Genomic DNA, 16,336 nt, shown 5'->3' on the forward strand with positions numbered 1-16,336 from the left:
CCTCGCTCCTCTTTTTCCTCGTCTCCCTGGCAGTCTCTGTTATGGCAGGTGCAGGAAGCACTGTCTGGCTGCTTGGGCAGCATTTGGTAAGGGCAAAGGGCCAGTTGGTAGCAGCGCTACTTTAGCTGGTGCTCGCCTGCTGTGCAAAGGCTTATTGTAAAGCAATAAGGTTTTATTTTAGTCTGAAAGTCGTTGAACATGTTCAGGCAGATGTGTAAGCTCTGCTTCCTGAGCTCCATGAAGTTATATAATAATGAGCAGCAGTTCTGTGCTTCCCAAAGCAAACTCTGCTACGTTACTTTCTAGGACTGCAAGGGAAGGGCAGTCCTGCATAAAACAGAGGTGGTGTGCAACTAGTTTCATGATAAATTTCTATTTAATCTACTTTTTAGAGTGAAAGTGCTCCAAAGGGAATCTTAGGTCTTTGTTTGTGTTCCATGATTCTTGAGAACAAGTCAGTGTTTGTACTGGTTGGTTTCCAAGCATGCTGGTGTAATGGTACAACACAAGAGGAAAGCACCCCTCATGTATCAGTCCCAGCAGACTTCTTTCAGGTCATGTAAATCAAATGCTAAGAAGTGCTCATGAAGCTAATTTATTGTAGAGCTGGATTTCAAGTCTCGCTGCACCAGGGAGGTATGCCGCACAGTTCCCTTTGTTCCCATGTATGGTGGGAAAGTGAAGGAAAGAAACAACCATGAATAGACTCTGAGCAGCCAGGTACAGGTTCTGGCTGTATTAATGGCTTCCTCTGAAGTCGTCAGAATTAGCATCCTAAGAAACCAAGTATTTGAGTCCTCCTGTAGAGAAGCGCTAAATCCAGAGTTACAGTTCAGGCATTATTCCCAAACTCTGTAGGGGTCTGCAAGATTTATGGGGTAAACTTAAGAGGGGAAAAAAAATACTTAGTTATTTCTGGGTCAAATTCTTGCCCTGTCAGCAAAAAGAAATGTCTCTTTGTCTGACCTCATAGATAAGTAAATGCCCTTGCTCTTTACAGCCTGATTTGAGCAGGCCACTCTTTCTGATAAGCACGGTAACAAGGAAGAGACGAGACCATAAATGGGTCTAGCAGTTTTCTGTTCAGTTTTCTGATGTCCTGGCATTACTTAAGTCACTGGCTTTATTAACTAAGGATAGGGGTGAAACACATGCAGCTGTGGCTGCCTCCGTACCCTCCTCTTGGGGAGAGCTGTGTGCCTCGGGTGCGCGATGGTCACCACGAGTTCAGAAGGGCTTCCTATGACGTTGCACGCCTGACTGCATGTGGTTGCCAGTGTGCTCTTAAACACCCTTTGGGAAGCAGCAGGCAGGGTGCTCCAGCCACTGCCATTTCAGCCCTCTCGGGTCTGTGGTGGACAAACAGGAAGTGCTAGAGAGGGCGTCTGCATGAGCAAGGGACTGAGCCTTAGGTGTTTGTTCTGAGGACTGTGTGGATACCTCCATGCTAACTAACAGTCATCTTAGCCTTACCGTGTCTGTGCTGAATAGGAGAAGAATCCTAGAATTGGGGTTTTTCTCTGCTGCTTTTTGGTGAAAGCCAGGTAAACTTGTGTTTTCCATAGCTGAAGTGTAGTAAGTTAAGCTTATTACTTCAAAAAATGCTTGAGTCCAGGAAAGGGAAATAAATGCCTCTTTATCCCTTGCTTTAAAGCATAATATGAGGTACATATACCAAAGCAATATAGGATGGTAAAACTGCAAGTACCTTTTCCACAGAAGTTTTTAAATGTGGTTTTCTCATTGTTAGAGAAGCGGAATAAATAACAGCAGCTATGTTTTTTAAAATTACATTGTTAATAAAATCCTGGTACATTTACATAAATGACAACATTAATGTACAATTAACAAAGCATTGTAATATTACAGCAACAAGGGAGGACCTACATTTTTGTACAGATAGCTGGAGCAGCTACTTGAAAATACCTTCCAAGATAATAGAGCCTTTTGTGGTATTTCTCAGGCAGACCAGTGATAATCCTGAAACATCTCTATGGCTTTCTGATAATAAATAGGGTTATTGAAGCTGGTGATCTTCAAAAGTGGATACGTACCTAAAGCACACATTGGAGTGTGCTCTGACCAACGTGTCTGTCAGATTACTGATCCTAGAGGAGTCATTCTTTGCTTTGCATGCAGTTTGCCTCTGACACAAAGCAGCGATGTCACATTTTGATGACTTTGTTGGGGGGACTCTGTAGTTCATTTTTCTTCCCTTCATCTACTTAAACCACCTCTATGCCTTGCCTTGAAGATTGTGCCCAGCTGAGCCTACTTCTTCCAGTGTGTTTAGTTACAATACCAATGGTTGAATTACTAAGAAGCAGTAGTTTCCTAAGTGAAAACTTGCTTCCTCTTCTCCTTTACCCATGTGTAACCAATGAAGGCATTTCAGCACATGCTTTTGGGGGGGGTGCTTACAAAGATTGATGGGAATGGCTGACTGTTTTTAAAGCTATCAGTGAGAGCAAGGTGTGTGGTAAATGTATAAAATAACTAACTAGCTTCCTAAGGTTGGGGTTTTTTAAGAAAAGGAAAAAAAAATAAGTTGCCTCAGACAAAACTGTATCTTGAACTGTCTGCTTTTAGATCTCTAAGTCAGCTAGGAGAAGGCCTAGAAAGAGTCCTTACTGAGCAGAAACATGTCTGCTGCGAGCAAAGGAACAATGTGAATCTTGAATGTTCAAGTTGAGGCATCTTGTTTTGGTGCTGCAGCCTACCTCTAGGCAGCAGGTGGCTGTATGCACAGTCTCCCCCGAGGTAGTCTATCTGTAGAAACATCACTGCATGGAGAGAGACTAGAGGTCAGGGCTTGTGCTCCCAACTAGCTCCAGAGCGAACAAAGTAGCAAGCTGGTATGTTTATCATGGTCTTAGGGAGACTTTTATTGCTTTTTATGCAATTGGACAGTTTTTCAGCATAGCGATAGCTCCTACTACACCTGAGTCTTTTAGCAAGCATCTCTTAAGATGTCAGGTCTCACAGATAATGTTCACAATCTTTTTTTCTTCTTTTTTTTTTTTTAAGGTAAAAAGTGACTTGGACTATCAAACCTTTATAGTGAAAGGGTAGGCAGTATTTTTCTTTCGTCAAAGTGGATCCAGATTAAACAACTAGCACAGTGAAACCATATTAAAAAAAAATAGTTTTTTCCCCACCCTGCCCCAGCTCAGTTCTTCATACTAGGCATAAAGAGCGAGTAATTCCAGAGTTAGTATTAGTTTCTACGCAGCCTCATACATCTACAAAATCTCTCTCTCAAGGTGCAAACAGTTTAGGGGAAAATTTATGCTGGAGTCTCTTGCCATGAGTGGAAACTGGTGTTTATTACTGCAGTGAAGTAGTCTGTGTACACCAGCTTCTGTGTTCAGACGGATGACTTGTTGAATGGGCAGTGGTCCATAGGATCAGCACACTCCTTCTATGCAGCCTTTTTACAAGTAAAACATCTACGCGTATGAACTAGGTGGCCATTATGGTGTGCAGACAGACACTTAAGACTACATATTAGGTGTTAGCTCTAGGTAAATTGCCTCACTTCTCTACAGCCCCACGTTGTGCTTTGTGTGAATGGCAGTGTTGATCTCTTCGGTTCGGGTCTTCGCTTGCATCCTCCGTTCTTGTTCACACTGTGACAGTGTTTCTCCGACAGTAGTAGCACAGAGAAGCCAGCTCCCCGCCGTCAGTGGGACGAGGTGCAGTACCCTTGCTGGCGGGATATCTGTTGTAGGGGACTTCCAGCAAGAACTGATGACTCCAGAAGGCAAACAGGAAAGCCACGGCTTTGCCTGATGGCGCACCCCAGTGTGGTTTGAACCAATGCTTCTGCCACTGCCTTGTTCTTGCCTCACACCCTCGAGGTGACGTACACTGAGTGCAGGCGGCCAGCCAGGGCTGTCTGCAAGTCCCGCAAAGGGTCCAAGCCTTGCACTTTGCTGTTCCTGCTGTAGATCAGCTGTTTGAATGAGTCCTGTTCTAGAAGAGAGCTCATGTGTTTGAGGAAGAAGCCTTCACAAAAAGAGGCTAGCTCAGGTGCGTTGTGAATCTGCAGAAGAGAGTAACATCAATTAGCTTTTTCTGTCTGGCACCGACCTAAAGGACATGCCTGGGCCTCAGACAGAAAAAGGACAGTAATAACTGTGGAAAAGCACGAGGGTAGCACTGGTGATGGCTGGTAATTTCTTTTGATGCTTTTTGCAGGCACAGGTGTGAGCACAGAGGCATTCAAGCTTTTTTAATTTCTTCCCCTGATGGCCTGCTGTTGGCAGAGCCGCTCGCCTGCAGTCCAGTCTCTTCCTCTTAAAGGAAGAGAGCAGCTGGCTGATGAAGTGGCCAAGATACCTGTTTTGCTGTGCAGGCAGGGAGCTCGTGCTGCAACATAAAATTATGTACTGCCAGATGGCGCACACAACTCACGGCAACAGGAATATGGCTCCTAGGATGCGAGTCTGACTGCTACAAAAAGGAGCTGAATGCAGGAGAGCGGGGGTAAACATGCTGGGGGGGATTTGGCAGTGAACCGGTTCCCTTTGCTTCAGAACCACTGGGGGAAGCTCAGTAATAGGAGAAAGATGAAACTTAGGTTCAGTATTTAGGAGTGCTGTGCGCACACACAGGTTCTGGGAGCTTTGTGCAAATAGTAATTTAATGAAAAGTACTGAGGACCGGGTGAGAATGCTCCTTTCCACCTATTGCATACAGTTATGTTTTAGGTCCTCAAACAGACCAGCCTGAGTTCCCCAGAAAACATGGCCCAGCGTGAGAGTCAGGAATCAAAAAAGATCAGTGCACCACTACGTGCAGAGTAAATATGCACATTGCTATGAGGTCATCTTTCTGCTCACCTTTTAAGGCATGTGACCCTGCATCTATCAAACTTCCAGGAATGGCAGACTATTTCCTTTAAGTTTTTATTAATAATTTGGGTTAGGTTATTTGATGTAGAGGTGAATATCTGTGTCAGAACACAGCTGCTGTTAGTTCTGGAGCTGTAAAATTTATGCTTTAGCACTAGGAGTGCTGGGAAAGGGTTTGCTACTTAATTGCTGTACTGTGATCAAGCGCCCCTACTGCTCTGAGGATTTCAGTCTCTTGGGGTTCGCTGGATGATGATGATGCTGTGTCAGCCAGCTAAGACCTCTCTAGCTGCTCTGTAGGGTTCTCTCATCAATTTAATGCATGACTGCTTTAGACAGAAGAACATACTGGTGCTGTGTAGGACTTCAGAGGCTGGAACCTAGTAGATCATCTCACTCCTTGCTGTGGTTAGGGCACAGTTACCAGCATAGCAGGGATGCGCTCTACGCCCATTGTGTTTGGTTACCAAAACGAGACTGCAGAAGCATGCATGCTGCTTCATTGTGATTCTTAAATGAGATGGTTTGGCACATACCTTTGCATATTTATAGATGTTAACAGAGTTCTCCATGCTGATCGTCTGGGCACAGAGGATTTCACAGTGTCTCTGGAGGCCATCCAGTTGAAACAGGCTGGCAGCCGACAGCAGCTATTAGGACAAGAGAGAAGCTATTTGAGATCATGAGCCTTGAAAGGTTTAGGGAAGGCAGACAGAACTGATGATTTCCTCTCTGAGTGGTCTGTGACTCCCTGGTTCAACAGCTAAGTCCTTGTGAAGGAGCAGAAAGGCCAGCTAAAGCAATGGGCAGAACTCCACTCTGAGCAAAGGCGTGCTTCTCCTGTAGGAGTGCATCTGTGCTACCTTTTGTCCCTATGACATATGAGACCTAGACTGCTAAAAGCATGCTTTCCTCAAAAGAAAACAAAAACAAACAAACAAAAGTTATGCATAGTCTTTAGCGGCAAGCTTTAATCCCACCAGACTGCTTCTGACTGAACAGCAGTACTGCAAGGGGATTTATCTGTAATGCGAAGGTGCTCCTAGCCTAGTCTTTGCTGTACCATTGTCAGCTGTGCAGAAGTGCAGCTTGAAATCAGTTGTCTGTCCGTGATCTCTAGCCTCTTGGTGTTTGGTCTGCTGTGGGCACCAGGGCTGTCAGATCAGCTGCACTTTCTCTGTGCCCCCCCCCCAAAAATACTGCACCACCTTATGGCTCCCTTCTCCCAGAACAGAGAGGACATACAACAGAAGCTTCCACCCAGCTCTGAGTACCAAAAGCACTGTAAGTGATGTGTTTTTTTTTTTTTTTTTTTTTTTCCAGCATATCATGGACATAATATAATCAGTAGTTTTTAGTTCCAAGCAACTGTGTTTTGGAACTTTGAACTCTTTTTAAAGTGTTAAGTATACTCCTGGATTGAAAGTGTGTTGTTAGCTCCCAGATTTTTCCTTTCAAACCATTTACGCTCCAGTGCACTTAGCAAGACTGAGAAGAAAACACTCACCTCTAAGATATCAGTGGTGGGAATTTCCATAGATTCTGTTCCTCCATAGTATAAATACTGCATCAGCATCTGAAATGGGAAGAAGGCCAGGCATGAGGCAGTTATCGCTGAAGTCACAAGGGGCTGTGAATGACTGCACTCCCCTTCCTGCGCAGACAGGAATCGCATGGTTTGCTAGCTCTTGCCTCCACTTTGGGCTTTTTTCTAGTGTTGCAAATCTCTGCTGCTTTCTAATACCCTTTTCTTCCTTGGTCTTTGGAAAGGGCCCTGGTGAGGATTTTAGGCTGAGAGGGTGACAGTGTGTCTCTGAGCAACACGAACGTCCTTGCAAAAACGTTCTTTGGATCCTGGCTTGTAAAGCCTTGCAGGCTGGTCACACGCAGAGCTGCCAGCTAGCTGGAGCACTCAGACTGCCATGCCATGAGCATGTGTGTCAGGGACCTCCCAGCCACTTGCCTCCCCTGCTGTGCTTGTAATCAGCTTCCAGGCCTCCCCCTCTCCCCATCAGGGCCAGAGGAAAAAGACTAATTGTTTGCAGGGAGAGCGAGAGTCAGTTTTGGCTCTTTGATCTACATGTGCGCACCCCCAGCTAAACCAGTACTGTCTTATCTGGGGAACGGCTTGATTTGGTATTGGAAAGTGGAGCCACTCCAGTGTCCTGGGTATAGTGGAGAACAGGTATGGAGACTGCGTGCTGTGCGCTTGTACCAGCAGTGGTAACAAAATTAAGCTTGTACTTCTAAAACTTTCTTACTTGCGTAACGGAAGTACAGGGAAGGAAAGCTGCTTTCCAGCAGAGCCCCGAGCAGAACCTAGGTCTCCAGTGGCTCTGTTCACTGCCTCCTTCTCTGTGTGCCGTAACTGAGGTTGCTGTAGAATGCCATAACCTCCTTAACTTGCCTGCTTTTATTTACCATCAAATTGTCTAACTCCATGAAGTATTCCACTGTTTTACTTTTCTAATTTGTTGTACTGTCCAGTGAAGCAAAAGTTTATCTTCAAAAACCTTTTGATATAAAAAAAAAATTAAGGAGGCTTGTTTAGTTATATTTTCTTTCTTTTTGTCATGGCCTGAGCTGCAGAGTTTGGGGGTGTCTCATCCAACACAAAACTTGCATAGCCCCTTCCAAGTATGACAAAGATACTCTACCAGACCACTTCTATTCCCTCTGAGATGCCACTACTGCTGACCAAGAGCTTTGTACGCATCACAGAGAAAAAGGAAAATCCTCAGCCCTACAGTGAAACAGTTACACAACCTGTTCTGCACTTTGGATTTCCCCGTTCTGTACCTTTCTTCCAAATTTGAAACGCAGACCTGGAAAGCTGGAATAACTTAACTGTCATGTTTCACAAACTTGTTTTTTTCCCTGGGTGGGTGCTAAGTAACCTACCATCTCTTCATCATGAATGAAACTTCCTTAGGTCTGTTAAATACAGAAATGTCATAAAAGCAAAGTGAAATTCTCAATCTTGAGCCTTTCTTGAAAGGGACACCACTGACTTCTGATAATCTGATTTGAATTAGTATGAAGCCTGGCAGTCCACCTGTTTAAGTAAGTTTACTTCTTGGTTAACAGAGTGTGAAGTTGCACCTGGGAACATCTTAAAAGTACAAAATTAAGTAGAAGATTTGCTTCTCTTGCTTTATGTAAGAGTCAATTGCCTAGTAAGATGATAAAAAGACATAGGGTGGAAGGTTGGTCCTAGCTGAAAAGCTTTGACAGAGATCAGAAGACTCCTGAACTACAGGCAGGTAGAAATTAAACCCATCTCTAGCTGTAAATTACCTCTGATATTAAGCCTTGGTCCTCTCAGCTTCAAATTAAGTAAGAAGATAAAGAGTAAAGAAAAGGCAGGGTAAGCTACATACCTTGAAAATGTTGTATTTCATATCGCTAATTTCAACAGTCTTGCTACCATGGCTGTCGTGTTCCGTTTTATTGGTCATTAGGGTCTTAAACCTGAGAATAGTTTTAACAGAATTCTGTATTAGTACTTTGCAAACTCATTGCCTATTGCCAAAACCCTAAGTAAGGTGAAAATAAAGATCCTTCTCTGTTATTGTTTGTAAACTGACAACTGAAACCTTTCTTTCCATCTAATGACAATTACTTTGGAACTTCAGGGGCAAATTAACCTGGAAATTGCCTGGGTCTGTTTCAATCCCATGTTATAATTGTTGAAAACACAGTTACTTTACCAGTAACAGAGAAAGAAAGTAAATAACTACACATGTACCAGGTCAGGGGTGAAACCTCCAGGAAACGGGGAGCAATTACAGCTCTAGCTAGCAAACTGACCAGGGGAATGGAAAAGGCATTGAATAGCTGGGTATGTGCGCTCCAGCTACTGCCCAGGTTTTTAGGGACAATTGCTGGTCAGTTTATGTCAATAAAGCCCTGGGTATCTTTAACAGATACTAAGAGTGGCTCGAAAAACTCATCTGTACTCTCTGCTCTTAAGATTAGCAAAGATGGTTTGGCTTGATCCTGCAGACCTGAATTACAGTCCGTACGTAGTCCCTCGCGTTAGCAGCTGCTTTGCTACAGTGTGTGATTCAGAGCTAGTCACACAAATAAGGGAGTAAAGGGCCAAACCTTCCTCTACCAAAATGTACTGAGCTGTGGAAAGTGACTCACCTGTTAGATGCGGTAACCAGCAGGACTTTGTGTGCATAAAACAGCTTTCCTTCTACTAAGAAAGTTACATCAGACATTTCTTTATTGTTGAGAAAGTGAGGATCTGTTAAGGTAAGAAAAGAAAATGAGGGTGATTAGTTTTTGAAATTATGGATGCTTTAAAAAAAAAAAAATCACAAAAGCTTTGCTGTTTAGGTGAGCATCTTACCAAGGCGAGCTGGCAGGGTCTTTCGGATTTCAGGAATACTGGGTATAGGACTGCTACCATAGCAATGGGTGAAGATGGACGCAAGCTGCTGATTGATGGAATCGTTCTGTAAGGAGGATAGAACAGGTATCATCAATTGGCACTTTGTACTGAGCAGGTTTCAAACATACTGTAACAGTTCACTTGAGGTTTATAACAACAGTACCCTAACAAGAACAACCTCAAAACAGAGGGACTAGCACAATCTAACACAAGTATGCTCTGACAGACACTGCAGTAACAGTTTACAGGCCAACCCACTGTTGAGAAGAAGAGGCCCTGTCAGCAAAAGCTCGTCTTTCCAGTGCTCTGTAACAGATAAGCCCAGAAGCACGTTCTCAGCAACATTTGATTTATGGTACCAGTTCATTGTCAGATACTGAGTTCTGGTTCCTAGTTTGCAATTGTTTTTCGTTAGCCAGTTATACCTCTTGCTTTTAATTTAAAGAATAGTTACAATGTATGTTGTAATGACCAATTATGGAGATGTCAGGGCAGTATAAACCCCTCAGCACCCCCCTCTCTGTGCATTTCTAACGTGTCCTTTGCAGTCAGAAAGCAGGCACCCCCCTTCTTGTAACACAAAGGGCAACAGCCTCTTGGAAAAGAACGTGGTAGAAACAGGATGAACTTATCTGGAACACGGGACAGCTAAACTACAGACTATGGATAAATACATCCAACGTATGCCTTGAAAAGCAATGAAAAAACAGTCCTAGGCAACCTTTAAATAAGAGAAAAGTAGAAGGAAAATGTTGCTGAACAAAAGCATTGTTCAGAAAGCTCCTAGAAGATACTATTGAAATAACCTGACTTGTCCAGTACTGCATTGATAATGATTCTTGTTATAGTCACATTGTTTCAAAAACCAGTTGCTGAACTAGACTTGAACAGAATAGGGTTCACTTCTATTGAAATTAATATCTATATTCTGAGGACTGCTTTCATGATTCTCTCTCACTGGGCTGTATGTGAATTTAGATGGATGCTGTCGGGGACATCATACCATAGCTCACGGGGACTTTGCACACACATTCACTTGTTTTTGGTGTGCCCTGGCTTATACAATAGCAAAAGACGTGGCTGGACCGCTTGGTTTTGATACTGTTACCAAAGTTATGATTACTTTGCTGGTTTTGAGGATATCAAACATGAGCTGCAACCCTTCATTAACCAGTTCTTCATTGTAGTCTTCTTCTTTAATGGTGACAAATTCCCGTAAGAGGGTCTGTACAACAGAGTAGCGAGACTGGTAGAAGGTTGTCCGTAGGGACTCGATCCACACGTGGAGCTTCCATGGGACTCCTGCAGCCATAACGAAAAGAAAGATGATGAATGCAGAAATAAGTGAGCAGACACCTCTGTTAGTAGATACTAGCACCTAGCAGCACTGAAGTAGATCTTTACATATTTCTTTACAGTAGATGCATTAAAGGTGACTGAGCTGGGTCACTGACAGGTTAAGTGACTTGTCTACAACAGCAGAGGACTGGTACCAGGACCACGAGCTAGAACTTGCTGCTGATTGTTAAGGGCCAGAGACTCCCTGTTGTGTATTCAGCTTCATCAGCAGTCAGAGCCACAAGTCAATTTGAACGGAACTTGTATGAATACCTAACCCTACACAAAGTGCGAGGTCACTCCTCCTAGTTGCCTGTAACAGTCTAGACACACGAACTTCAAAGCTTCTCTTTCCTACCTTTAGATCAAATCTGCTCTTCCACCGTAAACCACTTAATCTCTGATGTTATCTTTGTTTTTAAGACTGGCCTCTCTAACACAGACTACCTGATGAAGAGATGTGCCTCTTGCTTTTGGTTATTGGAAACTGAGGGCCCAGCCAAAAGTGACGGACAAAACACTTTTAAAATTTAAATTACGTATAGCTGTTTCCCATAAACTTAGGGTAGCTCTGCAGTCGGGGTTACAGACTCTAAATGAAATGGACAAAGGAAAAAGCTTTTCATTCCCTAAATGTGAGAATGACTCTTAAAAAAAAAAAAAAAAATAATAAAGAAAACCCCTTACCAAGCGCCCTGAGCTCCATGGTGATGTCTACGTAGCCGTGCTCAGCACTGTAGTACATGGCCTCCTGCAGGGCCTTCATTCTGGTTTTGCATAGCCTGACTTGTCCCTCGTTGGAGCTGCCCTGGCTGGAGGTGTCACTCTCCACTCCCTCAGCTAAAATCTCCTCCAGTGAGAGGACATCTCCCTTCAGTTGCTGGGGCTGGGTCAGGAGCTTGCGCAGAACGTTCCTGAGGAAGAAAAAGATGTATCATTTATGGATAAATGAAATGGCAATAATTCAGGCGGGACTGTGGTGATTTAAGTTTAGAGGTCTAGCTTAGCAAATAATTTCCTTCCCAAAGAGTCAGGGTTTGACAGACATCTGGCAGATACGGAGATGCTTTAAGGTGCTTATCCTTCTTCACCCCTCCAGCTAGAAATTGATGCCCTGGAAGCAAGGACAAAATAATGCAATATGCTCTTGTACCTTAGCAGAAACAGGGCATGTTTCAGATCGTTGGGGGCAAACTGATTTTTATTGCAGTCTATACTTTGGAACACGTATAGAAGAAGTGCACTTCCTTCTGCCAGCTCTAAGTGGGGTAACATCTTAAGGTCTGAAGTAAGAATTACCAAAGACCGTCTGTTAGAACCCTTGCTGTTTCCCCAAATGACCATCTTCAAGCACTGTTGTTTTGGTCAGACTTGTTTCCTGTATCAGTAAATAGAAACCATAAAAAATGATAGTTCTGCATCGCTAAATCCAGGGAGAATTTTCTGGTTTGGAATTTCACACAGCAGTTGCAAGAAGGAGGCTTTCTTGTGTCCAAACAGTCACTTTAGAAAGCTTGCATCATTGGTCTCCCTGCAGACAGCTGGAGCCATCTGCAACAGACATTTCCCATCCCAGGGAGTCCACCCGAAATACTCGGCTGTGACACTGAATTGCCGCTAGCTGGTGCTCTCTTTGCACCCACGTTACTCCGTAGGGCTAAAACTGGGTAATTTTGTGCTTTACATCACCTTCCCCTACCTGACAGGAGAATAAGCCTTGGCTTTCAGTTTGCGTGGTTGGAAGTCACAGCAGATTGGGGGAGCGGAACAGAGCTGGGAACAGAGCGGTGTTTGTGTTGTTCTCCACTGTAAATAACAGCATTAGGCTGTTCCAGCTCCGCTGAGTTTGGGCCTCATTTGAACTGGGGATGTTTTTGCTAGTGTAGCCAGATGTGTGCTGTACCTGGAGGTGCAGTTTTGGCACTACTGTAAAGCACATCTATGCACAAGCAAGATAGCTGCTATTTAGCCTGTTGCAAGAAAGGCAGGCTGTAATGCTGCGAGACCCTCTGGATATCACGTACCCCAGCTACATGGGTGGTTTGGGCCTGTTTTAATTGGCTCATTGTGCTGACATTTTTTCCGGGAACAAAAGGATTTCTCGATGAGTTTGTAAGTAATGTCTTATTTCTAAACAACTACCCTGTAAAGCAGGGGTTGAAAGCCCAGTCTAGTTTTTCTGTGTTTTAAATGACTGATCTCTTGGTTGGTTATCCAGAAACCAGAGATGCAGCCAACTGAAATCTATAGCAGTTTATTTTTCCCACCTCCTTGGTGTGAGTAGGGTCTGTGTTAGCATGTGAACTGCTATTTCTATAACCAGCCCATAAGTGGAACTCACGTATAGCCTAGAACCAGCTCCGTTAGCCCTCAGTGCCACGGAGGTAGTCCAGCAAATGAGTGAAAAAGCAAACAAAAACCTTTCTTTTGCATTTTGTGCTTTTGACTAAGATATAATTCCTTTTTTCAAAGTTACCGTTACTGAATAATGAAAATCTGGCATAATTTTTTTCCTCAAAGGGATGTAACAGAAAGCATCTACTGGTTTAAAGATTCATTCAGTTCCCCCAAATGCTCACAACCAGCACTATCTACATCAGAATCAGAGTAACCTGAGATACTGAGCTGCCCTAGAAAAAAAATGGTTGCTATCAGCAGAGCCTTAATACCATCTTCTGAGCTGCACACCCAGGGATTTGTGTATAAGACACCCAATACAAAGTCACATAGGAATACCTACAGTGCGTTAGCCTTAGGCAAAACCACTCTTTTGAACACGAATGGAGCTTTACCTGTGCCCATGCGCAGCTGAATGACTGAAACAATTCATATCTTCGTGAAGTGATGAAGACATACTGTTGACTTCCAGCATGCTCAGGAGGGGATCAGCACCCCTGCTTAGTAATAAGCTGACCAACTCGTAGTTCCCTAGGAAACAATTGACACAAATACAGTGGTGACTCTGTGCCTGTTACCCCTTTGAAAGCATAACATAGGACTGTTAGCAGGCAGGCTGTACTAGCAGCTTTTGTGCTGACAACTAGTGCTTTCAGAGCATCCTGCAAGCATGCGCTAGGCTTCATAGCATCTCTGAGAGGGAGGAACAGAGTCACAAAGCAGCCAAACTATGTAAGAGTGCACAACTAGCTACAGGTAGAAAGAGAAATTGGTCTGGCACTTCCAGTACACACAAGCAGAGTCTCAGCTATTCAGCTGTTGGTGGGTGAGGTTAACAGAGAAGGTCAGAAGGGAGCTGCTGTATGCTGCTCTTGCTGACCACAGCTTCTATAAAATCACCTTGCAGACAAGTGTATTGGTGCAGTTCACATTCAGCTGGGCCTCTTTTCCACCGTTTTCATTAGTTATAGTAGTGAGTGGTGGCAAGAGACCTAGCACAATGTGTATCTGTCACTGGGAAGGGAAGAGGCCATTTTTTTTATCCCTTCAGTAAAACTTGGAGCAGAGTAAAGCAGAGACTCATCTTCATGAAGACACAAAAATGAAGCAGAAAAAAAAAATCAAAAATGGCTAGAAGTGTTGAAAAAAAACAGGTACTTTTAGGCTAGCACAGGCTTGTTCATAAAATGCTAAACTTCTGTTATGACAGCAAAGTAGAAGAAATGCAGAATTTTACATTTGTTTAATAAATTAATAAAACAAATTTATATAAAAGCTATTCTTTCCCTAGGCTGAATTTAAACTTGTTAATTTTTGCATCTGGAAGTTATTTAGTTCCAAGACATGCCTAGGCTAGACAGTAGCTGTTTTATGTTTCTTGACAGTGCCCTATGCAAAGGAGTTGTTTTAGCTTTACTGTGGAGGCCACTGGCAGGAGATGGGTGTTGGTACTACTGGCAAAAGTGGACAGTCGTTTAGTGCCCATCAGCTCTTGCACGTGATGACTGCTGTTAGTCACTGCCAACCCAGGCTGGGTTTCTGCTAGTGGTTTAGAAATGAAAAAAGTGCTGGCTCTTTAGTATCCAGCTCATGGATCCTGAACTTGATATCTTTACTGTATCCACAGTACCTTCAAAATGCAGTGAATCCTAACATGTTTTACAGATACCTGACCCATGCATCAGTCGGTTGTGGTCCTGTGGTAGCAGAAGATGGAGCGTGCTGAGGTTATGCATAACTTACCTGCTGCTGAAGCCAGTTGGAGCGGGGTCTCAGCATAGTTGTCTTCTCCACTGTTAACAGCAGAGCCCTCAACATGGGCACCAGCATCCAAGAGCAGCTGCAACAGACATGTTAAAGACAAGGAGTTGAGAAAAGAAAAATTTAGGAAGACTTAACAGAAGAGGCTGTGTGTTAGAAAAGAAAACCAGTAGATTCATAATGAAGAGTGCATGCACACAAAAGGAACGTCTCAAAGGCTGAAGCAAAGTGTGGATTGCAAGGCAAGTTTCTCATGCATTTCTTTAATCAGCCTAGGGCTAAAGCCTCTGCTTGAATGTCAGTTTAGAGACTTCTTATTTTCTGTTGTTTTACTGTACTTTGAATTGAGAGTTTATGCTGAAAAAAAAAAATCTCATCTGGCAGCTCGAGGAATATCTGTTTTCAAATCTCATTTATGAATCTGGATTTGCTATTGTAATTTCCCAACTCCAAAGAACTCTGCAATCAGAGCTTCTCTTGGGCACACGGAGTCCGTCATTTAGCTTCATGCTGTGCGCAGGAAACAGCACACACCTTCAGGGAGTTAGCCCTGGAGGCCAAACATCCCCCTTGGTCTCTCAGGCCCCGTGGAGCCTGCATAAGGAGACCCTGGCAGCCTCAGTGAGTTGCCACACACAGAACCGGCTTTCTCTGAACACAACGAGCTACTCACAGGGGCAATTATGCATTTCCCAGATGCAGGGGAGAAGGCTACACGGCAGTGAGATCTCTTACGGCCGAATAGTGCGGGCAGTCAGCAGCAGGGCACCCAGACAGCACCGCTTCCCGCTGCAGCCCCATGGGTGCCTTCCCTCTCCCCTGGCAGCAAAGATGAGCGCTGGGCTCCTGCCTGCAGGGGAGGTTCTTCCGCTGCGGGTGGGAGTCCAGATGGCTGTATTGTGTAACACTGTCACAACTGAACAGCTTCAGCCATCCCCAGTTGACACTGGCCTTGGCACTAACAGCACGTACATTCACATTTTTATTTTAAACCTGTTTGTAGAGCATGACAGCTGCCCATGGGCTGGTTTGTTTCTTTTGAGATGCCAACTATTCCATGCAATGACCACATGGTAGGCCTTAACTGCAAAGGTGATTTCATACACAGATTCCAGAAAGCTATCATCTACCCTTTAAGGAATGGTTGCCGAAGGAGATTTTTTGTAATCTTTAGAAGTTTTAAACAAAATAAGAGAAACAAACATTGTGGGTATGCAGTCCAGCAGGAACTTTGATATACCTGGCTACATCTCCTGGGAGAATCACACTCCTACCACACCTGTAAATTAAGGCTGTCCAACCTTTGTAATACCAAAGGCTGTACTGGCAATTTGCCAGGTGGGATCTAATCTTTATAATTATTTACAAACGTATACAAACAAATAATGACTGTATGCAACCTCCATTTGCTTACATCTTTTTTTTCCCTTTAAGCAGAAGGCAAATTAAATTCAGCAGCCGCTGACTACCTGCTGTGATTAGTTTAGAGTTCCCCTTGAAGTTCTAGTAGGATTTCTGGTATTCCATACTATTCTGCTACTCCCTGCATTAATTCCATAGAAAAGGGAGTGGGCAGATACTCGAG

General features: G+C 43.8%; 1 protein-coding gene across 4 annotated transcripts in view; it reads right to left on the reverse strand.

Annotated features, from left to right (window-relative positions):
- Nucleotides 1-1,787: 1,787 nt before the first annotated feature.
- Nucleotides 1,788-16,336, reverse strand: part of ABTB2 (ankyrin repeat and BTB domain containing 2) — a 161,586-nt gene continuing 147,037 nt past the window's right edge. For all 4 annotated transcript variants that reach the window (XM_040560375.1, XM_040560376.1, XM_040560374.1 and 1 more), the window contains 10 exons: nt 14,734-14,830; nt 13,386-13,521; nt 11,281-11,507; nt 10,379-10,557; nt 9,214-9,319; nt 9,006-9,108; nt 8,237-8,327; nt 6,364-6,432; nt 5,393-5,506; nt 1,788-4,045 (listed from right to left, as the gene is read on the reverse strand). In XM_040560375.1, coding sequence (XP_040416309.1) covers nt 3,848-4,045; nt 5,393-5,506; nt 6,364-6,432; nt 8,237-8,327; nt 9,006-9,108; nt 9,214-9,319; nt 10,379-10,557; nt 11,281-11,507; nt 13,386-13,521; nt 14,734-14,830 — 1,320 coding nt within the window. In that variant the 3' untranslated portion in view covers nt 1,788-3,847. The remainder of the gene's footprint in view (nt 4,046-5,392; nt 5,507-6,363; nt 6,433-8,236; nt 8,328-9,005; nt 9,109-9,213; nt 9,320-10,378; nt 10,558-11,280; nt 11,508-13,385; nt 13,522-14,733; nt 14,831-16,336) is intronic.

This window comes from Cygnus olor, chromosome 5, assembly GCF_009769625.2.
Source record: "Cygnus olor isolate bCygOlo1 chromosome 5, bCygOlo1.pri.v2, whole genome shotgun sequence".
NCBI classification, from domain to species: Eukaryota; Metazoa; Chordata; class Aves; order Anseriformes; family Anatidae; genus Cygnus; species Cygnus olor.